General features: G+C 42.9%; 2 protein-coding genes and 1 pseudogene across 3 annotated transcripts in view; 1 reads left to right on the forward strand and 2 right to left on the reverse strand.

The window, feature by feature from the left end:
* Positions 1 to 24,836, reverse strand: part of IQCG (IQ motif containing G) — a 41,859-nt gene that overhangs the window by 13,722 nt on the left and 3,301 nt on the right. For both annotated transcript variants that reach the window (XM_033403844.2, XM_033403845.2), the window contains exons 3-8: positions 24,296 to 24,563; positions 19,316 to 19,539; positions 17,612 to 17,740; positions 16,580 to 16,661; positions 1,790 to 1,951; positions 705 to 779 (exon numbers count right to left, since the gene is read on the reverse strand). In XM_033403844.2, the coding sequence (XP_033259735.1) occupies positions 705 to 779; positions 1,790 to 1,951; positions 16,580 to 16,661; positions 17,612 to 17,740; positions 19,316 to 19,539; positions 24,296 to 24,563 (940 nt within the window). The remainder of the gene's footprint in view (positions 1 to 704; positions 780 to 1,789; positions 1,952 to 16,579; positions 16,662 to 17,611; positions 17,741 to 19,315; positions 19,540 to 24,295; positions 24,564 to 24,836) is intronic.
* Positions 3,118 to 4,582, reverse strand: LOC101277776 (heterogeneous nuclear ribonucleoprotein K-like; annotated as a pseudogene).
* Positions 8,550 to 9,643, forward strand: LOC117196215 (epsin-1-like). Its single transcript, XM_033403848.2, has one exon. It carries the CDS (start codon positions 8,668 to 8,670, stop codon positions 9,481 to 9,483), a length of 816 nt encoding a protein of 271 aa, XP_033259739.1. The 5' UTR covers positions 8,550 to 8,667; the 3' UTR covers positions 9,484 to 9,643.

The raw sequence follows: 24,836 nt of genomic DNA on the forward strand, positions 1-24,836 counted from the left end.
GAAAAATGAGTAAAAAACCAACTGGCAAATTTTAAAAAATTAATTAATTTATTTTTGGCTGTGTTGGGTCTTCATTGCTACATGCAGGCTTTCTCTAGTTGTGGTGAGTGGGGGCTACTCTTCATTGCAGTGCACAGGCTTCTCATTTCAGTGGCTTCTCTTGTTGCGGAGCATGGGCTCTAGGCGTGCGGGCTTCAGTAGTTGTGGCATGTGGGTTCAGTAGTTGTGGTGCATGGGCTTAGTTGCTCCATGGCACGTAGGATCTTCCCAGACCAGGGTTTGAACCCGTGTCCCCTGCATTAGCAGGCGGTCTCTTAACCACTGCGCCACCAGGGAAGTCCCCAATTGGCAATTTTTAAAAAAATCTTCCCTCAACTAAGAATATGCTATTTTTATAATTTTAAGAAATCAGGAAATTTTAGTTTTAAATTATGACTATGAAGCAATATAGGAACAAGAAAAATTTCTTATATAGTGCCAAATGATAAAGGTAGAAGACAAAATTTTACCTGTACTCAAATTACAGCTTTATAAAATATTTATCCAGATGGATAACTTTTAAAGAAAAGTGGGCTATACAGCTCATTTATTACGCTGGTAGAATCATGGTTGATTTTTCGTTCCTTAAATTTTTTTTGCTGTCCTTGGTATTTTATAAGCAGGACACAAACATGTCAGAGGATAAGAAAGTTTTTGGGACCCACCTGCTGCTCCTTTCTAAGGAATATTTCAATCTCTGCATGAATCCGGTTCTCTTCTTCAGTTTTCAGCCTTAGTTTCTGTGAGGACAACAAAGCAATGTCAGGAATTCTTCCCAATGGGGCTGGAAGTGAGTTCTCAAGATCAGGGGTGTAGCTGTGACAGTAGTACAGGTCTTCTCTACCAGCTGGGATCCTAAGATTCCGAGATATTGCTCCAGAGCAGCAATTCCATTCCCTTCAACTCAATTTGTGTTCACAACATGGCTGAGCCATGTCTGGCACTGTGCTAGACACAGGCAGCTGCCCAGAGCAAAAGGGCCATAATCCTGTGGCCTGGAAACTGGTGTCCATTTAAGGAGAGAAACAATGCTTCAAGGGCACAAGCTTCTCAGGCCTACAGAAGGAAATTCCAGAGTGCAAGAAAAAAGTTTGTTGTCATAGTCTTAAGCCACACTTGGGAAGTAAGCTTTCAAGTGAGTCAGAGAAAGGAGTCGCCTCCTGCACACAGGTGATACGCTCTACTGATGTTTGCTCCTTCTCGCCGACCACTTGTTCTTTTAGCCATTTAGTCTTCCTCCTCTAATGAGGGTCTACCCTTGTTTCTTTCTCCTGACATTTTTCACTGTGACTTCTCATTTCTGTAAATGTAGGTTTGCATGAAGTTCAGCCCTCTAGATTTTGTATTTCTTAATGGAGGGATGAAAGATACTGGTTGAGTGAGAAAAGTAGCAGCAAAAACCTGCAGTTACTGAACATCTTGTTTTGCCCTCTCCCTATAATTACCAGGAGAAATGGCAAGTGGTTTTATAGAGTAAGGATAAAGTGACCAAGAGAAGAAAGTACAACCAATTTTCAAAGTCATCACAAAAAGCCAGGAGATGTAAGCTACAGCCCATCAGAATCTCTGCCTGCAAAAAAGCAAGTCCTCATTCCTTTTTTGTTTTTAACCTCAAATGTTAGGGTTGCTGGAGAGAGAGAGCAAAGATTGGGAAAGTCTCCCTCGCTCTCCTCCTTTGTCAGCTGAGGCAAATCAGGAGCGACAGCTTGACTGCCAGCTACCTGATTCATTTCTAATTAACAGTGATTACCTCAATCTCTTCCAGCAAGAGCTCCTCTGTTTTGCTACATTTTTTCTGGGTCTGGGAAATCTGCAGCTCAGTGTTTCTCTTCATATAGCGATTCTCCATGTTGGTTTTTGCCTTCATCTCTTGCAACTTGTTCTTAAGGTGAGCAATATATTCATGCCGACTCTGTAAAGGTAAGACCAAGTTTCTAAATTAAAATACATTCTACCTCCATTCAGCTCAGTCAGTGGCTTAAGCTTACCTTTTGTTCTTTTTTTTATATATATAATTTAAGATTTTGTATTTCCTTACAAGAGGAACGTTTTAACAAATTTTACAGGTGTCAATCAACCCTTGTTCAAATTGGGCACACATCAAATCTAGCATTATGGGAGTTTTATTTGGAAGTGAACTTTTAACTATCAATACAAATGCCAAGATACTACACAAAACATCCACAGGAACTTTTCTCATCTTTTTTTGAATTGTTCACAAACATTTCCTACATAATCCAACATACAACAGAGAAATGGTACATTTTTTCTTTCAATTTGCATACAATGGAAAAACAAGAATATATATATATATTTTTTACAAAGTTTAACTAATAGACACTACCAAGCTGACAGTTTAAGTCTATAAGTGAGAAATTATCTAATAAAAAATAATCAGAATTTATTTAGCATCAGTCACTTATATAACCAAGTATTATTCTGATTAATAAAACTTGCCACCATTAGGCTTCTGGTATATACTTATACCAACTACTCCATCTGTTGTATTGCTTCCCACCTTGGTTCTTCACAACTACAAACAGAAAATCGTTGCAAAGTAGGGGCAAGCATTTGCAAAAACAAAGAAAAATCTCCAGCTTATTAGAAGCATGAATGTGTGGTGGAATTTCCTCCCAAGCAATGGACTTTCAAATCACTTAAGAAATCACCAGAACTGAATGTGTCAAGATATTTGCCTAAGTCCAAGAAGAGATGCATTTATTTATATCCAAAAGAGGAGTGAAAATTAAACTTAGTGTTTAGTTTGGGGGCAGGTTGGGGGAATTCAGCCATTTAAAAAATGACCATCTTAAAAAAAAATGACCACCGAGCTTCCCTGGTGGCGCAGTGGTTGAGAGTCCGCCTGCCGATGCAGGGGACGCGGGTTCGTGCCCCGGTCCGGGAAGATCCCACATGCCGCGGAGCGGCTAGGCCTGTGAGCTATGGCAGCTGAGCCTGCGCCTCCGGAGCCTGTGCTCCGCAACGCGAGCGGCCACAACAGTGAGGGGCCTGCGTACCGCAAAAAAAAAAAGTCACTCACTCTGCTGCTGTTTCAAAATTTCAATGTTCGTTTTTGCACACCCTCCCCCAACCCCCAAGCCTGTTTGTAAGGAACTAAAACATTTCATCTGGTGAACAGCAAAGATTTCACTACACCTCAAATGCAGAACACCTATGAAGCAGAGGAATGTTGGCTTTTTAAACAGTAGCAGATAAAAAAAAAAAAAAGATGCAGGACCCCTTCAGTTCTTCACTAGACTTAGAAAAACTTTCCAGAATACTGCTTCACACTGTTCTGCAGCAAATACTGAGCATTCTGTATCTGGGCCTGTGTTCCTGTAATGGTAATAATCCGATCTTCGGACCCTTCTAAAGGCTCATCAATTTTGATCGAAGTTCCTGACTCATGATGGATTTGTTTAATCTGCTGACCACCTTTGCCAATAATAGATCCAGCCAGATCTTTGGGAATAGTTACTTGTGTAGTAATAATAGGTCCACCAAGATCACCGTATGAGCCACGACCCCCTGCATAGGAATAATCATATCCAGAGCCACCCTGTGGTTCATAAGCCATCTGCCACTCTGACGGGCTCCATGTATCTACTGCAGAGTCCCAGATTTCATCAGCACTGAAACTAACCAAACCATCATAACAGTCTCCAGGTCTCCCTCTTCTGTCATAGGCCATTAGCTCTCCTCCTCTAGGTGGTGGTGGTGGAGGAAGAGGAAGATTCCGAGCTCTGCCACCACCCGGGCCCCCTCGTCCAGGAGGAGGTGGAGGAGGTCCTTGACGAGGGCTCATATCATCATAATCCCTTCTGGATGGAGGCATGGGACACCCACCCCGACCAGGGGGCATTCTGTCCAAACCACCTCTTCCCGGCATGGGAAATCCCACGGGACGTCCACGGCGGTCATCAAATATCATTGTAAAACCACCATAATCATAGGTTTCATCGTAAAAATTGGGATCATAAGGCTGAGCATGTCCTTTGATGGGAGACTCTGATATAAGATCAAGGATGATCTTTATGCACTCTACAACCCTATCAGGTTTTCCTCCAATAAGAACGACTCTGTCAGTGGATTGAGGACGACGTTCCTGGAAAAGCTTGATTGTTTCTGAGTGTTCTCTCCAAGTTCTCTGATTTTAGCACCTTTGACCCCAATAATTCCTCCAGCCAGACTCTGATGAATCAACAGTCTCAACTCGCAGTCAAAGTCGCTTCCTTTATAGTGTTGGTAATTTAAGCATTCCACAGCATCAGATTGGAGCGGGAGCTGGCTGGTTGCAGTGGGTGATGGCAACTGCAGGCCCTCTTCCAAGATGATTTTCTTCAGAATTTCTCCAATTGTTTCAGTACCAGCACTGTTACTCAATATGCACTCGGGGCCACTGCTGTCTGGGACTGAAACACTCATTGTAGTCTGTACGGAGAGCCTTAATATTCTTGCCTCCTTTTCCAATCACTGCCCCAGCATTCTTGTTCTGAAGCAGAAGGCGTAATTCAACCATCACATCAGTGTTTCTAGATCTTTTTTTTTTTTGGGGGGGGGGGTTTTTTGTTTTTTTTTTTTTTGCAGTACGCGGGCCTCTCACTGTTGTGGCCTCTCCCGTTGCGGAGCACAGGCTCCGGATGCGCAGGCCCAGCGGCCATGGCTCACGGGCCCAGTCGCTCCGCGGCATGTGGGATCTTCCCGGACTGGGGCACGAACCCGTGTCCCCTGCATCGGCAGGCGGACTCTCAACCACTGCGCCACCAGGGAAGCCCTGTTTCTAGATCTTTTAAAAGCTTGTTCGTCTTCCATATCTTCAGCGGGGCGTTTACCTAATTCACCATTGGTTTTGGTGTTGGGAAAGGTTTCCTCTGGCTGTTCAATTTCCATTTTCTTGTATTAAAGGGGCACACCAATCAGTTATTAAATATATCTTTGCAGGGCAGAACTGAAGTGTTCTGGGCGGGACCAATTGACACCCTTGCGCTGCAGTAGCCGGGCAAGGCTACCGGCCCTATGCTGCTGTGCAGCCTCAGCCGGTCACAGCTAGACAGAGAACCTACCTTTTGTTCTTATATTTCAACAAGGAACTGGATCTATTTTTCTGCTATCACACTATGGGAAATTTACCCAATAATCATGGATGGTATAAATGAAAATGAAAGATAAGTAGTTCTCAGCATCAGGACTGTGAGATTCTTTCCTAGGCACACTATCTGGGTACTCTGTATCCACACAAATTTCCCATCACTATCTCATTTTGGTGGAAAGAGCACTGAACTAAATGATCAAAAGACCTAACTTCCCACCTAAGTCCCACCAGCTGTGGGAATTTGGCCGCGTCAGTTAAACTCTCTAAGTCTTACCTTCTTTAAAATAGAAACATTAATATCTACCCTGCCTGCAATATCTTAGCAAGTAATTATAAGGATTAATTGACAATATGTGTGAAAACTCTTCACAGGTTCCAAAGTGCTTGGCAATTTCTTTTCTTTCTTTAATTGAGTTAACATTGGTTTATAATATTATGTAAGTTTCATGTGTACATTATATTTCAACTTCTGTATACATTACAATGTGCTCACCACCAAAAGTTTAGTTTCCATCTGTCACCATACAGTTGACCCCCTTTACCCATTTCCCACCCCTAATCCTTTCCCCTTCTGGTAACCACTACTCTGTTCTACATGTTTGTTTTTGTTTGGTTTGTTCATGTATTTTTGTTTTGTTTGTTTGTTTTAGATTCCACATGAGTGAAATTATATGTTATTTATCTTTCTCTGTCTGACTTATTTCACTTAGCATGATAATCTCAGTGTCCATCCATGTTGTCACAAATAGCAAGACTTCATCCTTTTATGGCTGAGTAATATTCCATTGTATATATACTGTGTATATATATATACACCATATCTTCTTTATCCATTCGTCTGTCAGTGGGCACTTAGGTTGTTTTCTTATCTTGGCTATTGTGGACAATGCTGCAATGAACATAGGGGTACATATATCTTTCTGAATTAGTGTTTTCATGTTCTTTGGATAAATACCCAGAAGTGGAATAAATGAATGATATGGTAGTTTTATTCTTAATTCTTTGAGGAATCTCCATACTGTTTTCCATAGTGACTGCACCAATTTACTTTCCCACCAACAGTACACGAGGGTTCCCTTTTCTCCACATCCTTGCCAACACTTGTAATATCAGGCCTTTTTGATAATAAGTGCTTGGCAATTTAATGGCCTTGGTATTCATTTTTAAAATATTTATTATGTATCAGGCATTGGACTAGACTCTAGGTAAATAGTAAAGGCCTAAATAGACATGGTCCTTGCCCTCATAGAGCTTACAATCTAGTGGGAAAGATGTAACTAAAAGGAAACTTTTAGTTTTAAACTTTTTAAAATGTGCAATATGCTATGAAAGAAAAGGTTATGAGAGAAAATAACAAGAGAGACCTATGTTAGATTGGATAGTCCAAGAAAGGATTCTCTGAGAAAGGAATGTTTACTCTGACACCTGAAGGGTAAGAAAAGTGGGTTGTGCTTCCCTGGTGGTGCAGTGGATAAGAATCTGCCTGACAATGCAGGGGACACGGGTTCGAGCCCTGGACGAGGAAGATCCCACATGCTGCGGAACAACTAAGCCCGTGTGCCACAACTACTGAGCACGTGAGCCACAACTACTGAGCCCGTGTGCCACAACTACTGAAGCCCACGCACCTAGAGCCTGTACTCCGCAACAAAAGAGGCCACCACAATGAGAAGCCCACACACCGCAATGAACAGTAGCCCCCGCCCCCGCCCTGCTCTCCGCGCCCCTCCCGGGCGCCGGGGCGTCAGGGCCGTCGGCCTGTGGCCCTCAGTGCGTTCGCGCGTGCGCCCGAGGGCAGCCCCGCGTCCGCCGCTCGCGGCTCGGCGCGCGGCACGGAGGCCGAGCGGGGGCAGGGGGTTGCCCGCCATGACCCCCTGGAGCGCGGCGTGAGGGGACCGAGGTGAGCGCTGGCAGGGGCGCGGCAGGCGGGCGCGCTCGGGCGTCTCCGCGGCCTTTGTGTGTCTGCTCCCGGCCGGCCTGGGCCGCCCCCGGCTCTCCGTCTCTCCCGCGTCTGCGTGTCAGCGCCGCTGCCTCCCGCGGGCCTACCTTCTGCTCGTGTCCGTGTCTCTTTCGGCGTTTTTGCAAAGCATTTGTCACCGTGTGTCTGTCCCAGTCTCGTTCTGCCTTTCTGTCACGTTTCGGCGTCAGAGCGTCAGGATTAATGTTGGTGTCTCCGTTCGCCAGGTGTCTCTAGTCTCTGTGCATCTCTCCCTGCCGTCTTCCCATCTCATTTTTGTCCTGGTACCCGTGTCCTCCAAGCCCGAGTCCCTCTCCGCGGGTCTGTCGCTTGGTCTAGGGTCTGCCCCTTACCCCAGGTTCTTGAGTTAGTTTTGGTGAAGAACCCAGCTCTGGAATCAGAGGCCCACTTTTTGCGAGCCTGTAAGATTTGTCAGGTGATTTATCACCAAACCTTAGTTTCCTAGTCTTTAAAATTAGTGTGTTTATGTTTCCTGCGTAATAGGGCAGCTTTGCCTAATAACAGAGGTGATGCTTTTAAGTGCCCAACCCTGGCGCGTAGTAAGTGTGTAGTTAACTGCTGGGAGCTCTGGTTTCCATTATTATTTGTAGATTTTTTTGTTCCACACAGATGACCTTTGATATCGTTTGATATCTGACTACCCCTTGGAGAATTTTGCCGTATGATTTGTCTTTTATCCGATCTAGTAATTCTCTTTGGGCTAAGCAATTTTGAAAAATGTAGTCTTGTTTTAAGCAGTATCTGTGAAGTTTTAGTTTTGCTGTGAAGGTTGAATATATCTTCTAATGCCCGTTAATATAAACACACGGTGTTAAGATAGCACATTTTCTGACGGCCACCCTTTTAGAAATAGTTCTGTTTTTTCTCTGACAATAATAGTAGCCAACGTTATTGAACTACTACCCACGGGGCGCAGTGCCAAGAACTTTATGTATCCATTGTATTTAATCAACAGTTCTGCCGGGTGGAATCTTTTCCTTCATTTCAGAGTTGAGCAAACTGAATCTCAAACCCAGATTTCGTGTTCTTCTCCATTTTTCTTGTCTCTTATTTCCCTGTCCCAGGTTACTGCCTCTTTTCGTTTCAGGGTCGCCGTCTTTTCTCGTTGCCCGCCTGCCTCACTCTCTTCCCATGTTTATCTGTTTCTCTTGTCTTTGTCTGCCCAGCTCTCTCTGTGCCTCTTTTTCTTCTTCTCTCTCTTTCCCTTTCCTTTCAGTCTCCTACTGTTAGTTGTCAGATCAGCTCTCCGTCTTAGTGTGTCTGGCTGGGTCTGTCTTGGCACCCATGCCATCTCTTTTCAGCTGTTCACATCTGTCTCCAAGTGCGTGCTCTCCTGTGTTCAAGGCAGGGGCCAGCCACCTCCACGGGGACTCAGGTTGTAGGAGATCTCCGTAGGTCTCTGCCTGTGGCTAGCGTGCTGGAAAGGTTGTAGACGCTCTGCAACCGGGCTGCTCCGGAGATGCGGTGACCTGCCAGTCCCTGCCGTGGCCTCCCTCCTCCCGCCACCCCGTCTCTGCACGCCCCGGGGGGCCAGCCCCCCTCCCCACCGCCAGCCACCATGTCGACCTCCTCACTGCGGCGCCAGATGAAGAACATCGTCCACAACTACTCGGAGGCTGAGATCAAGGTTCGGGAGGCCACGAGCAACGACCCCTGGGGCCCGTCCAGCTCTCTCATGTCTGAGATTGCCGACCTCACCTACAATGTCGTCGCCTTCTCGGAGATCATGAGCATGATCTGGAAGCGGCTCAACGACCACGGCAAGAACTGGCTGCACGTCTACAAGGCCATGACGCTGATGGAGTACCTCATCAAGACGGGCTCGGAGTGCGTGTCAGAGCAGTGCAAGGAGAACATGTATGCCGTGCAGACGCTGAAGGACTTCCAGTACGTGGACCGCGACGGCAAGGACCAGGGTGTGAACGTGCGCGAGAAGGCCAAGCAGCTGGTGGCCCTGCTGCGCCACGAGGACTTGCTGCGGGAGGAGCGTGCCCACGCGCTCAAGACCAAGGAGAAGCTGGCGCAGACCACCACGGCCTCCTCCGCAGCCGTGGGCTCTGGGCCCCCGCCCGAGGCAGAGCAGGCCTGGCCGCAGAGCAGCAGGGAGGAGGAGCTGCAGCTCCAGCTGGCCCTGGCCATGAGCAAGGAGGAGGCCCACCAGCCCCCGTCCTGCGGCCCTGAGCATGACGTCCAGCTGGCCCTTAGTTTGAGCCGTGAGGAGCACGAAAAGGAGGAGCGGATCCCCCGTGGGGACGACCTGCGGCTGCAGATGGCCATAGAGGAGAGCGAGAGGGAGACCGTGGGCCAGGAGGAGGGGAGCTGGAGCTGCTCGCCGGAGAGGTACCCGCTCGCAGTCCCGGTGCCTTTGACATGAGCGGGGTCGGGGGCTCTCTGGCCGAGGCTGTGGGGAGCCCCCCCGCCTGCAGCCGCCCCGACGCCCACGCCGCCCACGCGGAAGATCCCTGAGTCGTTCCTGGGGCCCAGTGCCGCCCTGGTGGACCTGGACTCGCTGGTGAGCCGGCCAGGCCCCACGCCGCCAGGAGCCAAGGCCTCCAACCCCTTCCTGCCGAGCGGAGGCCCGGCCACCAGCCCCTCCATCACCAACCCCTTCCAGCCTGCGCCCCTGGCGACACTCACCCTGAACCAGCTCCGACTCAGCCCTGTGCCCTCGGTCACTGGAGCGCTGCCGACGTACATCTCTCCCCTTGGCAGGGGCCCTGGCCTGCCCCCCCATGATGCCCCAGGGATCTCTGGCCCCCAACACTAAACCCTTCCTCCTAAAATCCAGGGCCGGAGGGGGCTTCCCCCATTCCTGCTCCCTGGGCGACCAGTGTTGTGAGTGCATGTGAAGCGGGGGACCCCTGCCCCCACCCCAGCGTCCTCTCCCCTCCTGGGGCCCACTCACACTACACCCTCTCCCCACCATCCCTGCCTCCCTCCCCGGAGAGAAACTTCCTCCCCGGAGAGAAACCCTGCCTCCCTCCCCGGAGAGAAACTGGACCTGGGGATGGGGAGGGATGCGGCCGGAGGGGGATCCCTGCCCACGGCATTAGAAGGGGGAGGGACAACGGGGTGGTCTCCCCACCCATCTCCCTCCCAACTCCTGACTGGCCCCTCAATCAGTGTTTGAGCCTCCTTGTCCCCTCATGCACCCCTCGGTGAATCCTTGGTGATGATTTTGGCAACTTCGGGAATAAATGGCAATTCTTATGGGGAAAAAAAAAAAAAAAGAGTAGCCCCCGCTCGCCGCAACTAGAGAAAGCTCGCGTGCAGCAATGAAGACCCAACACAGCCAAAAATAAATTAAAAAAAAAAAATAAGTGGGGTCGAGGGGAATTCTAAGAAAAAGGAAAAATGTATGCCAAAGTCCTGAGGCAGCAATAATGCCTGATTTTATGCTGATCTAGAGTTTCTTAAAGCAGTTTGCCCTTACCTCATCCTATTGACTCCAGCATGTATAATAAACATTTCCAATGCTGGAGCTGCCACGGAGGTATATAGCACTGGGGAGATGTTCTCAGAATAGGATTCCAAGAAGGAGTTATTTCCCCACTGGGCCTAGGGATTCTCATTTCCCTTAAATTTTGAGTGCTGGAAAACTGGAAGTAGAGGTAGGTAGACATATAGACATATAGAGATACATCTTATGTAAGCTAGAAGCCTGAGCCTTCAAGGAGAAGGTCGGCTGTTAAAGAAGAGTCCTCAGCTTTGCCATGATTATTGAGGTTAGATGCCGTAACCATGAAGGATATGAACCCACCCCTACTCATTTTGACCGGTTATAAAAGGAGTCAAAAGCCACAAGCTGGATGTCCTAGAACCCTAAAATCTTAACGGCAATATTGAGAGGGATCTTCTTAATGGTGCTCAGTTATTTTGAGTACAAACTCTTGCCTTTGACCCTCATAGTGACCATCTGTATTCTACGGCTGGATGAAGAGCATTTTGTACCTCTTCCTTAGCAGGAGTTAATCATGAAAATTTGTTTCTTACACCTGGGTTCACACGAATGTCTAGATTGGGTAGCCCGACATCAACTACAGTCCTACCGATTTCTCATCCTTTTGTTCTTCACTCAGCAACCCCATTGCCATCCATGGTCACTGACTGCACTTTGGAAAGCTCTGTGCTATCTTGGAAGCTTTGCATGATATCTTAAAACATCCCTGAACTGCTCCACACTCCAAGCCATACTTTATTTTTTCTCTGGCCACACTATTACTAATTTTCACATGTTACCTCGCTCTTTTCTTCACTCATCCCCTCAGCTTTTTGCATTCTTTAATGACTAATTTCCTTTTGGGGGGCCAGAAAGAGTACCAAAGAGAATAGGTTGACATGATGATGATGAACTCTAGGCTCCAAAATGGATTAAAGAATTAAATACAGATATAGAAAACATGCTTGTTAAATTTGCAGACAACTCAAAGCTGGTATATGATACATAAGAGACATTAGAATTCAAAACCCTGTTGACTATTAGAACTCTGGACTGACTCCAAGAAGAAGCAAAGATGAAAGTCAAGTCCTGATTTTGGTCAGAAGAATCTTGTAAGTTGAGAATTGTGAAGACCTAACTTGTCTTCCAACACTTTCATTAGAGGCTTACCCAGCTTCTAACATGAGAACCTGAGGTTAGGGCCCCACCACTGGTGGTTGTAATAGCAGCACTGTAAAAAGGTGCCTCCCTTCCCTTGTATTCTTTAGATTTCTCAGAGTCTTCCTTTCACTGTGCTTCTTCTAATGGTTTGTCATCAGAATCTTCACAATCATGAAAGAATATTGCCATACAATATTGTGAAAAGCATTTGGAGTGCTTCCTCTTTGTTTATATTACCGCAATTTGTGGCACTGTATGCTGTTTATATAACAGGGAAAAAATTCTCCCCTATCCTCTGTTGTGGTTAGACATCTATAATAGTGTGTACAGTTTTAGGCATCACATTTTTTTAACATCTTTATTGGAGTATATAGTTATCACATTTAAGAAGTTTACTCAGAAGAGATTATCCAAGACAGTGAAGTGTGCGAAAATTTTAGTACAAAAGGAAAGAAAAGAGGAAATTGGTGTGATTGGAAAGGTAATAGTTCAAATGGAAATGAAAGCAGTGGGTGGAATTGGAGCCTGAAACTTTAGAAGTTCTGACTTGATCATGCTTCATCTGCATTTTAGAACGGGAGACTATTTGACTCAGTTTATTCATAGACTCTCATAGAATCAGCCAGTATTCTTAGTTACAGACGGACAGGCAAATATAAATGTTAATTTAATACAGAACTCTATTTTTTTCCCGTGGCTTTTATCACTTTAATAGACCACATTTCTATTTTCCTTTTTCCATCCAACCAAAGAGGCAGCCTGAGGTATAAGACAAGTTCCATCTTCTCCAGCTCCCCAAAATTTCAGGAACCAAGTACTCTCCTCCCTACTTTGTGTTCAATTATGAAAACAGACACTATCATTAAAAGCCTCTGGGGGAATTCCCTGGCTGTCCAGTGGTTAGGACTCAGTGCTTTAACTGCCATGGGCCTGGGTTCAATGATCCCTGGTCGAGGAACTAAGATCCCACAAGCCCCACGCTGTGGCTGGGGGAAAAAAAAGACTTCTGCTCACAATATTGTGGCAGCCATTGGAGCGTTATTAACTCTAATTGGCTGACAGCTTCTTTCCATTACTAAAGCTTCTCTGAATTCAAATAACAAGTCCAGAAGTCTAGATCTGAAGGCAGTTTGGGGATTTGGAAGTCAAGTTTGGTCTGCTTTGAAAACCCACAAATATGCTGCATCAGTCCATGATTGGTCATGGAGAAAGCTCTAGACACCATGGACAACCAGGGTTATGATAATGGGTTATGGTGAAGGCAGATCTCCTCTTAGTGAGAATCTTAAAAGGAATTCATACAACTGAAGATCCTTGGCCTATAACTCAGTATTTCTATGCTGGATCTTTGTTGCATATTGGAAGATGAAGAAACGGCATGACACCTGGGTTCACTTATTAGTATGACTTAATCACGGTTTTACAATCATAGCCTGTAAGCATTTTATATCTTCCTCTGTTTCCACACTGTCAACATGGAAGGCCGTAAGTTTGTGCAGAACAGCTGTACAGAGAAGAACCAGAGTAATCAGAGGCCCATGGCAATAGCGTTAAAACTAGATGCCTTTGACTTGGCACAGGGTAATTGAAGACAAATGTTATATAACCTTTTAAATAGTTACATAATATAATAACTTCTTTTTTCTTTTACTTATTTATTTTTTATTATTATTATTTTTAAGTTGCGTTGGGTCTTCATTGCTGCGCGCAGGCTTTCTCTAGTTGCGGCAAGCGGGGGCTACTCTTGGTTGTGGTGCGCGGGCTTCTCATTGCGGTGGCTTCTCTTGTTGCAGAGCACGGGCTCTAGGCGTGCGGGCTTCAGTAGTTGTGTTATGTGGGCTCTAGAGCGCAGGCTCAGTAGTTGTGGCGCATGGGCCCAGTTGCTCCGCGGCATGTGGGATCCTCCCGGCCCAGGGGTTGAACCAGCGTCCCCCGCACCAGCAGGCAGACTCTTAGCTGCTGCGCCACCAGGGAAGTCCCGCAAGTTCTCTTTAATGGTGTCTTGACTATTTTTGGTCCTTGGCATTTCAATATAAATTTTAGAATCAGTTTGTCAAGTCTCACAAAAATGAGTAAATAAGTAATTAAATTAAATCCAATCAAGATTCTGATTGGGATTGAATTCAATGTATCAATCAATTTTGGAAGAATCTACATCTCTTTAATATGGAGTCTTCCAATCCATAAACATAAACATAGTATATCCCTCCAATTATTTAAATATTATTTAATTTTTCAGTACTGTTTTATAGTTTTCTGCAAAGAAGTCCTGCACGTTTTGTTGTTGCCACTGGATTCATTGCTAGATATTTGATATTTTTGATGATATTGTAAATATATATATTTCAATCTCTTTTTCTAAGTCTGCTGCTGATATATGGAAAAGATATATTAATTTTTATATATTGACCTTGGGTCTCTCTTTTTTCCCCTTTAGTTTCATGAAAACACTGCTCCACTTATCTGGCTTCGTGTACCGATGTTCAGAAGTCTAACAGCAACCTGATTTTTTTCCTTCGTGACTTTGTCGTTTTGCCTGGGGACCCAGTAGGAAGCTTCGTAAGGCAATTGCTCCCTCACATTCCAGTGATCTCCAGACATACTTTCACACACTCAAACCTGCCATCCTAATTACTGTCATCATTTTCTGACCCACAGGTCTCTAATATCCATGTACTTCCTAACTGTCTTCTTGTTTTCCAACCTTGACTTGACCACTGGTTTTTTAGTAACTCTAGGGATTTAACTTGATTTCATCTTGATAGCTTTTTTTTTGGCAGTATGCGGGCCTCTCACTGTTGTGGCCTCCCCCGTTGCGGAGCACAGGCTCCAGATGTGCAGGCTCAGCGGCCATGGCTCACGGGCCCAGCTGCTCCGCGGCATGTGGGATCTCCCCGGACCGGGGCACAAACCCGTGTCCCCTGCATCGGCAGGCGGACTCTCAACCACTGCGCCACCAGGGAAGCACTTGATAGCTGGTTTTTATTCAAGGTTTGCCTTGCATCTTCTAGTTCTGGTTTATCTACTCCTTTTCTGATGATCAAAATAGCTGAGTGATAGTCTACTTTAGTTTTACTGTGTCTGAATGTAACAGCTGAGACTGTAATCCAAGAAGGTAAGTTTCACAACCTAGTACTACCTGTTGTCTGGAAAATTATACTGTCAACAATATATTGATTTTTTAAAGTCTTTATTGAATTTGTTACAATATTGCTTCTGTTTCATGGTTTTTTTGGCTGTGAGGCATGTGGGATCCTAGCTCTGCCACAGGGATCAAACCTGCAGCCCCTGCATTCACAGGGGAAGTCTTAACCACTGGACGACCAGGGAAGTCCCCAACAATATAATTTAAAATGTTTAAAGAAAGAGAAAAACAGTGGCTGTGATAGTAGCAAAGGGGAGTTGATTGGCAGAGTGCCAACGCTGAGGTCTCTTTTGATACTATTTGGTTTGGAGCCTTAAAAGGACATTGATACAAATATCTTCTTTTTTAATAGTTAAGAAATAAAAGAGGAAGTTTTAAATAATGGTAGAACTTTTGAGGGAAAAAAGGCCAGGAAACCTCTGAAAAAGTCTATTCATTAGAGAGAAAACCTAAGTGCACACCAGTTTTAATGAAGCCTTTGTGGGGGAGGGTGGCGCAGAAATGGTTTTCAGGGGACTTCCCCGGTGGTCCAGTGGTAAAGAATCCACCTTCCAAAGCAGAGGACGCGGGTTGTCACATGCCGCAGGGCAACTAAGCCCGTGCGCCAGAACTACTGAGCCTGCGTGCCACAACTAGAGAGCCCACGTGCTGCAAACTACAGAGCCCACGCACTCTGGAGCCCTCACCCCACAACTAGAAAGAGAAAACCCACATACCACAATTAGAGAGAAGCCCATGCACTGCAACAAAGATCCCTCGTGCTGCAACTAAGACCCGATGCAGCCAAAAATAAATAAATAAAAATTAAAAAAGAAATGGCTTTCTAAAAATGTAGGCTATAAATGTAGGATAATGAAGTGAAAATCAATACCAAAGGTAGTTTAAAATTGATAATAGAAAATGAGACATAATAGAACAAATAAACGGACCTTTAGGTCAGAAGACCTAAAGATAGTATCTCAGAAGAAAGGCTAGTGACCTTTTTTAGACAATTCTTCCGAATATATTTTTCAAATATTATTCTAACTTCTATGTAGAGAATGATGAAGATTCCCTGATCGGAAGCATAAACTTGTCCAATTAGCTAGGCAGTGAAAAGCTGATATTAGGCCATACTTTGTAACTTTCTAAACTGCTAATAGTGTTAGTCATCCTAATGGTACTAATTGCTAACTGTCTAGGTTGTAGCCCAATCAGTGTTTTGCAAGTCACTTGCTTAAAACTCAGGATGCATTTTCTTATAGAGATTAGACATAAGGTTAGGCCCTAATGACCACAGAAGCTCAATAAATCCACTCTGTACTTGAAATATAATGCAAATGACATTATTAACCCTAACCATCAGGTGTAAGGAGGTATGTAATGTGCTTAATGTCCTACCTAGGACTATAGTCTCCCATCTGGGATCTTGGCATACAAGAGACTGCCTGAGACATGGTCTCCTGGAGGGAAGGAGTGGGTCATGTGGTTGGATCGGTTGGGAGGGGTAAGAACAGGCTTAGAGCTCCAGAGGGTTAGGGTCTCCCAGAGGTTGATTCTGGACATAATTGTACATTCCAGGCCAAACATCTAATTACTGTCTTTATATTTTTAATAGTTTAGGCACCCCAGGAGAAACAACAATTTCCTACACATAACTTCTTTTTTTTTTTTTGCTTGAGAAAGATGACTTCTGTTTAGCTGTTTTAGCTCAGTAACTTTTGGTGTTGCCCGGGTAGTTCTTACCTGTACTTCAGCTTGCCTTTCTCTTTTGACATTAAGCAGCTGTTTTTGAAGAGATTTTATCTTTTTTCTTCCATTTTTCTCCCTAGGAGAAATAAGAATAATTTGTGTTTAGAGTACTGCTTCTCAAACTTTAGTGCGCACAGGGTTCGCCTAGAAGCTAAGAAAGAGATTCCTGGGCTCTACCCCAGAGATTCTCATTCATTTGGTCTGGGTTGGGGGCCCTGGAATTTGTTTCTCTACCAAGTTCCCAGGTGATGCTAATGGTGCTGGTCCATGGAGCAAACTTTCAGTAACACTTTAAAAAAAGACTGTGTTATATCTAAAATAGCTGCTGCTGAGAAAAGGCTAAGAAGAGGAAGCGGAAGAGGAAAAAGAAGACTCCTTTCTATTCTGAGCACTTCTCAATAACGTTATGTGGTAGTCTTTATCATTACCCCTATTTTACAGATGAGGAAAATGCATGTAGAATGCTGAGGTAACTTGCTGTGGAGGACATGAGAATGTTCCTCACCGACCTCCAAGTACAGGCAATGTAAGCAAGTAAGGGTCCCAGCTCTAGGCTCTGAACTCCTTCACTGTGTGTGCTAGAACAAGAGAAGCCACTGCAATGAGAAGCCCGTGCACTGCAATGAAGAGTAGCTCCTGCTCAACGCAACTAGAGAAAGCCCGTGAGCAGCAGTGAAGACCCAACGCAGTCAAAAATAAATAACTAAAATAAATAAATTTATAAAAAAAGAAAGCATGAACTTAACTAGAATCTTGAGATTGTCATTGCCAAAACAAACCATAGATTATGCACTACCCATTTATAGTACATATATTGTACTTTATATATTGTAGACACAGATAACTGAAGCACAGAAATTGAGTTATGTTACCAGCAGAACTAGGAATAAAACCCAAATTTCTGACTTCTAGTTATCTTCATTCAAAAGCAAAAATTTGATTTGCTTTAGAAATCTAAGACTTCCAGTAAGAATTTTATAGAATTTTAAAATGCAGCAAAGCAAATAAAACTAAAATTACCCTGACCTGGCAATGATATTATAGAAATGCATTTTGTTTTCCCTCTCTTTGCCCAAAGCTTTCAGGAGATTGGTGAAAGTGCCTGAATCTTGCAACTCCTGCATGGTTTCTGTAATTACATCACTGAAAAATTGCCTGTAAGGAGAAACAAAAAAGATGAATCAATAAGATATATTTCCCTACATTCCCAAAGGGCTACAGAAATCACACAAGTTAAGACCCAGAAGGAACATCATAACTAAGTTATGGAATTATTCTTGGAATGCAAAAATAGTTTAGTATTAGAAAATCTACTAATGGAATTCATCACATTAATAAAGACAAAAGGAGAAAAAAGCCATATGATCATCACATCATTTAAAAACAAACAACAGGGACTTCCCTGGTGGTGCAGTGGTTAAGAATCTGCCTGCCAATGCAGGGGACACGGGTTTGAGCCCTGGTATGGGAAGATTCCACATGCCGCAGAGCAACTAAGCCCATGCGCCACAACTACTGAGCCTGCGCTCTAGAGCCCACGAGCCACAACTACTGAGCCCACGTGCCACAGCTACTGAAGCCTGCGTACCTAGAGCCTGTGCTCCACAAGGAGAAGCCACCGCAATGAGAAGCCCATGCACTGCAACAAAGAGTAGCCCCTGCTCACCACAACTAGAGAAAGACGGTGTGCAGCAACAAAGACCCAACACAGCCAAAAATAAATAAATAAATAAATTTATTAAATAAATAAATAAATGAGAATAATGATAGCAACTTTGCAACATTAATGTAAGGATTAGCAGGAAGGTTCAGCCAAATGCTTGACACAAATTGGTAGCTACTGTGGTACTTTATCCATTAGTAAGAGACAGACACTGTCAAAGTAGCCAAATTTTAAACTGCTTTAATCCTGAGGGTTTCTTAAAAGCAGTCTCAATTTCCATTGTCTCATTATTCAGTTTTTTGCTGTCAACTGGCTTGCTGACAAAGAAGCCTGTTAAGTTAAAAGAGGGTATAACCTTACGGTAAGAATTTTTGGTAAATAACGGTTTGTAGCAATTACCCAGAGCCATTAGCCAAATCCAGCCTGTAGTCTATTTTTGAAAATAAGTTTTATTGGAATACAGCGTTGCCCGTTTGTTTACATATCATCTATGGCTGCTTTCATGGGATAACAGCAGAGTTGAGTGGTTTCAACAGAGAGTTTATGTCCTGCAAAACCAAAAATATTTACTATTTGTCCCCTTACAGAAAAACTTGCTGACCCCTGCTTTAGGCCCTCACCAGAAGGCTTCTCATGGCGGTGGCTTCTCTTGTTGTGGAGCACGGGCTCTTGGAGCACGGGCTTCAGTAGCTGTGGCACACGGGCTCAGTAGTTGTGGTTTGCGGGCTTAGTTGCTCCGCAGCATGTGGGATCTTCCCAGACCAGGCTCGAACCCAGGTCCCCTGCACTGGCAGGCAGATTCCTAACCACTGCGCCACCAGGGAAGCCCCATTATTCTCATTTTTAAAAACTGTAAACAAAGGCTCAATAACTTGCCCAACCACACAGCCACCATACTTTCAACTGTACCACACTTGCCCTAGGTAGTCTGGCTAATCCTATTATCTGCAGTCACTCGGATACAATGACCAACCCATAAAAGAAGAGAGCAGTGAGCCACCCCTGACCCACTCTTCAGCCATCTAGAAATACATTATCACATTTCCAAATATGCTCTCGTTCCTTACCTATCAATCTGAATTTTCTTCAGTGTCTCTGTATTCATTATGATCTGCCTTGTAGGTTCTTTGAAGATAAGATCTTGCACTTTGTTAAACTGGCCTCCTTGTCTGATTTCTGGTAACTTGGGCTCTTCTTTATGTACGAATGGACTGGATATTTTTGAGGGTTTTGAGACCGGTGAAAGTTTTTCTAAGCTTTTTCCTTCTAAATTTATTTCTTTGTTATTCTTCTAAAAGCAATAAATGATGTTTCACGTTAAGACAGATTTTTAAAACATAAAGAAACAACGCTATATGAGGGCCTCTGCCTACATTTTGAACCTCTTATAATATTACCACCAGAAAATTACCCTTTTCTTCAGCCACATCAAACTACATGCTCTGCTGTTTTGTGTCCTCCTGACTTTATACGTTCCCACTCTGTCATTCCCCAACCTGGTAAACTTTATGACCAAAGGTAAAGTTCTCTGTGAAACATCTCTATTAGCAGACATTTACCATTTGTAATTATTTGTATAAATATCTCCATTAGATTGTAAATTCTATGAGGGAAGGGACAGTGTCTTAGAGATCTTGGTGCACCTCAAATTCTTTTTCGAACAAGATTGGATATTAAATAAATGTGGCCATCTTTATAATCCCATTGTTTAGAAGAATGTCTACAGTACAGTAAAGACTCAAATGTTCACTGAACACATGAATTTTAAATACAGTTGTCCCTTGGTATCTGTGGAGGACAGATACCCCCCGCTCCTCAAGGAGACCAAAATCCACAGATGCTGATGGCCCTTATATAAAATGGCATAGTATTTGTTTATAACCTATGCACATCCTCTCATGTACTTTAAATCATCTCTAGGTTACTTATAATAACTAATACAATGTAAATACTATGTAAATAGCTGCCAGCACACAGCAAATTCAAGTTTTGCTTTTTGGAACTTTCTGGAATTTTTTTCTGAATATTTTCGATCCATGGTTGCTTGAATCCGCAGATGTGGAACCCGCGGATATGGAGGGCCCACTGTATAAAGAATGAAAGGAGAATCATACCAAAGAGTAGGAGTTGATAGTATATTTAGTGGTGTGATACAGATTTCGAAGTTCATGTGGGGAATTTTCAAACCCAAACTTGAATACTAAGGGGTAAGCACTACCATAGGAACAGGATATGTCTTTCAATTGATGATTCCTATTTAATCTGTGGCTAAAATCTTGAGCCAATGGGAAGCCATATAACACAGCAATTATGCTGTGCATATGGACTCTGAAACCAGACTTCCTTGTTTAAATCCTGGCCCTATCTGTTACTTTAAACAGATAAACCACATTGACTTTAGGCAACTATTTAACATCTCTATGCCTCCATCTTCCCATTGATAAATAGGGATAATAATAGTACTTGCCCTCCAGTAGTTATTATGAGGATGGAAGGATGGAAGGAAGGAAGGAAGGAAGGAAGGAAGGGAGGGAGGAAGGAAGGAAGGAAGGAAGGAAGGGAGGGAGGGAGGGAGGAGAGAAATAAGAGAGAAAGGGAGAAAGAAAAAGAAAGAAACAAAGAAAAGAAACAAAGAAACAAAGAAAGTATTTAGAACAGTACACAGAACTATGCAAGTTCAGCATTTGATATGATTACTTAAATTCTTGTGCTGATCCTATGCACAGAAGAGTTTCATATGTATATTGATACTTAAAAGCCTAGGTCTGGGCTTCCCTGGTGGCACAGTGGTTGAGAGTCTGCCTGCTGATGCAGGGGACACGGGTTCGTGCCCCGGTCCGGGAAGATCCCACATGCCACAGAGTGGCTAGGCCCGTGAGCCATGGCTGCTGAGCCTGTGCGTCCGGAGCCTGTGCTCCACAACGGGAGAGGCCACAACAGTGAGAGGCCCACGTACTGCAAAAAAAAAAAAAAAGCCTAGGTCTTCCTTAGCTAAACTTCAATTAGACCAGAAATGTTAAAAAAAAAAAAGAAAAAACTATCCATAAAAGTTAATAAACACAGACTCAACAGCATTTTTCCTTATATCAACCATAAGCAAAGATTCAGATCTGAGGAAAACATTTGTAGGCAAGTACAAAACAAAATGCTGCCTTAAATAAGAATTAAATTTTAAAATACTCCTTTAAATTAAAATTTATATGATTGACTACAAAGAGAACAGACGCCATAGAATTTCAACAGTTAAACTGAAACTTATCTGTACATAAGGAAAATGTTAAGTACGTGGATGGTTATTACTCTAGAGTTTGTCTAGGGAGGGAATGGGAAATGTAAGGCCTGGAAAGCTTGTTTTTTCTGATCACCCTAACCATTGTTCCTCTACCTTTGTGCTTGGGCATCTGGAAAAGGAAGCAAACGTGTTAAACAGCTTGATGTACTGATTACCAGAAATAAATATGAATTTTCAGAAGAGAACTTAAAGGAACTGGCTAAATATTCTGGTCCATTCACTTCCTTGTACAGTAGGGTATTAGATCCTAAGGGAAAAGATAAGAAAAACAGTATTCCGGGCAAGGGAGCTCTTTCCAAACTTTGGACCAATTACTCCCACTTCTGGTAGAACTTGGTACATTAGTATATTTTTCATCATTCCATTCCATGATTCTAATGAATGAAAAACTCTTTGGAAATATCTTTAGCTATAAAAATGGTTGTGAAAGAGGGATAATGCTAACTAAACTTTCATCCCAGGGTCGTTATTGTAAGGCTCAACAATGTGAAGCTTTTGGAGAAAGAAAGCATTCACATTCATACTAAGGTTTTTAATTATATATCCTATGCCCTATAGGGCAATTGTACTATAAAAATTTATGAGTTAGAACAACTATAGTACTATAAAGTAAAAAAACAAAAAGTTATTTTAAGGGTCACAATTTTTAAAAGTTATAGAACTAACATTGAGAAAGGGGCTTTTAAGCTGCTATTAATCAACATAAGAGTACAAACTGTTACTCTTTATACTTCTATAAAATCATAAGTAGGGCCTCTGTTAAGTCAGAAAATTTTGTGGGTGAAGATCATAAACCAGAATAAAACTGCAAAAGTTTTGTTCTTTTGTTTACTGGAGTGGTGACCACTACTGAATGTTGTTTATAAATTTGGGTTTTTCCTTCTCTGTTGAGTTTCTATGATGGAAAATTACCCTTTTTTAAAGCCTGACAGTAAATATCATTGATAAAACTTTATCTTGTTAACTGAATATCTTCCCTCTTTATTTTTGATTCTTACTGAAGGAGACAATAGAAAGGAAACACTAGTCTCTTTTGTACTATTTGTTAACTAGTTTAATTTAAGAATTAGACTCATTTTAAAAGCATTGAAAGGCTTAGTTCTTGGGTTTCCAATATCTTTGCTTTTCATAAGTTAATAAGGAAACTAATTCCTATAATACCCATTAATGTCTTAAAAGTACCTCAAAACTCATAGAATGTTAGTATTAGAAGGGATCATTTAGTTAAAACTCCATCACACTACTGAAGCCCGTGTGCCTAGAGCCTGTGCTCCACAAGAGAAGCCACTGCAATGAGAAGCCCATGCACTGCAACAAAAAATAGCCCCTGCTTGCTGCTGGCTGCAACTAGAGAAAGCCCACTCACAGCAACGAAGATCCAACACAGCCAAAAAATAAATAAAATTAAAAAAAAACTCTATCACAATTTACAAATGAGAAAACTAAGACCAAGAAAGCAAAATGAATTGCCCATAGCACACAATTAAACCATAAAGGTCCCCAACTCCAAATCCAGTGTTCTATTAAAATTTTGTATAAACTTTTATAAAAGCTGTATAAACCCAGGTTACACATATAATAATAATAATAACTTTAAAATCGTAAGGGCCGGGCTTCCCTGGTGGCGCAGTGGTTAAGAATCCGCCAGCCAATGCAGGGGACACAGGTTTGAGCCCTGGTCCGGGAAGATCCCACATGCCACGGAGCAGCAAAGCCCGTGCGCCACAACTGCTGAGCCTGCGCTCTAGAGCCCGCAAGCCACAACTACTGAAGCACGCACGCCTGAGCCCATGCTCCGCAACAAGAGAAGCCACCGCAATGAAAAGCCCACGCACTACAACGAAGAGTAGCCACCGCTTGCCGCAACTAGAGAAAGCCTGCGCGCAGCAACAAAGACCCAATACAGCCAAAAATAAATAAAAATAAAATCAATTTAAAATCTTAAGGGGCAATTAAAGGGAAATTTAATTTTCTAATCACAATACATATGGACTTCTTTTCTGTTAGACATGAAAATCAATTTACCCTCTCATTTTTATAGCAATCTTCATTTATCATAGAATCAGAAATAAGAATATATACTGTACAAATTATATAATGTAATTTTGTTAAACGTAATAAATATGTATTTGTATTTATAAATTGTTTCTATTTTATATCTACAACCCAAGTTATTAAAACTTACAAGAGCTTAAGAATTCATAAAGATTTTGCCCACTACCAAGCTGAGTTTTTTGATAACTCAGTGGTCCTTTGAGGAGGAGTCCATAACATCATTGAAAATGTAATGGCTGACGCAATGATGTGGCTGGATATTTAAAAAGGCAGATTGCAAGATATTTAGCAATAACAAAGTCATTTTAGATGAAAGCAATATTGACAGGGTCCAGCTGAATTTCCTCCCTCTAGTGTTCAGTTAGCTTTTAGCAGCTGAGAAATACAAGATAGGTAAGACAACACAATTACTTGTTCCATCTCCTCAGTATATATATTGTATTTATACTGATTTATCTATAGGCCTTTTAGAATAATGCCAATATATTGGAAGAAAAGGATATTCTGATTGGTAATGTACCTTGAGCTATGTCTATTTCACTCCATTAATTGAGAGTACATATCTCAGATAATTATTGTAGCCCTTTATCTGATATGAAGGTGCTATTTCCCAAGTTAAATTGAATGGCATAGGTACTGACAATGATGGAGAAATAAAAAGAAAAGAAAGCAAAAATTAAGTAATGCTGAATGTATATACCACGCTGATATTTTTTCTTTTTTCATACTGAACTGGCATGATATAGTTTAGAATAGAGAGCTGGTCTATGGTGTCCTCCAGAACTGCAGAGATCCTCAGTACATCTAGAAGGGAGAGTGGCTCCATGACTTCTGGGATGATTTCTACAGCTGCTTCTTTGGCTGTTTCTTCATTTTCTTCTACAGCAGTAGGTGGTTCACCTGTCACTGACACTCTCACCTCAGAATGCCAGATTTTTGGAGGAAGATTTGAGGCTTCCAGCTGACCTCTAAGAATGGAGGAAAAAATAAGTCAGCCACCAAATGTTTAAAAATTACTTAAACTCAGAAGCAGAGGCAGCATGTAGATTGGCTCCTACAAAGTCCATTTTGTCATATAATATAACCAAGATAATGAACAAAAGTAGTTTGCAGATGATTCTGCTAAACACCTCCCAGTAACATTCTGACCTTCCAAAGAAAAGCAACTTACTGGTTAATAAAGATATGTAGCCTGGGCTATTTGGCTATGCTTAACCAATTTGAACTTGGGCTAAAATAAA

Source organism: Orcinus orca, chromosome 5 (assembly GCF_937001465.1).
Source record: "Orcinus orca chromosome 5, mOrcOrc1.1, whole genome shotgun sequence".
Taxonomy (NCBI): domain Eukaryota; kingdom Metazoa; phylum Chordata; class Mammalia; order Artiodactyla; family Delphinidae; genus Orcinus; species Orcinus orca.

Excerpts from the sequence above, each read along its gene's own strand:
- LOC117196215 (XM_033403848.2), top strand. The coding sequence starts at position 8,668 with ATGTCGACCTCCTCACTGCGGCGCCAGATGAAGAACATCGTCCACAAC.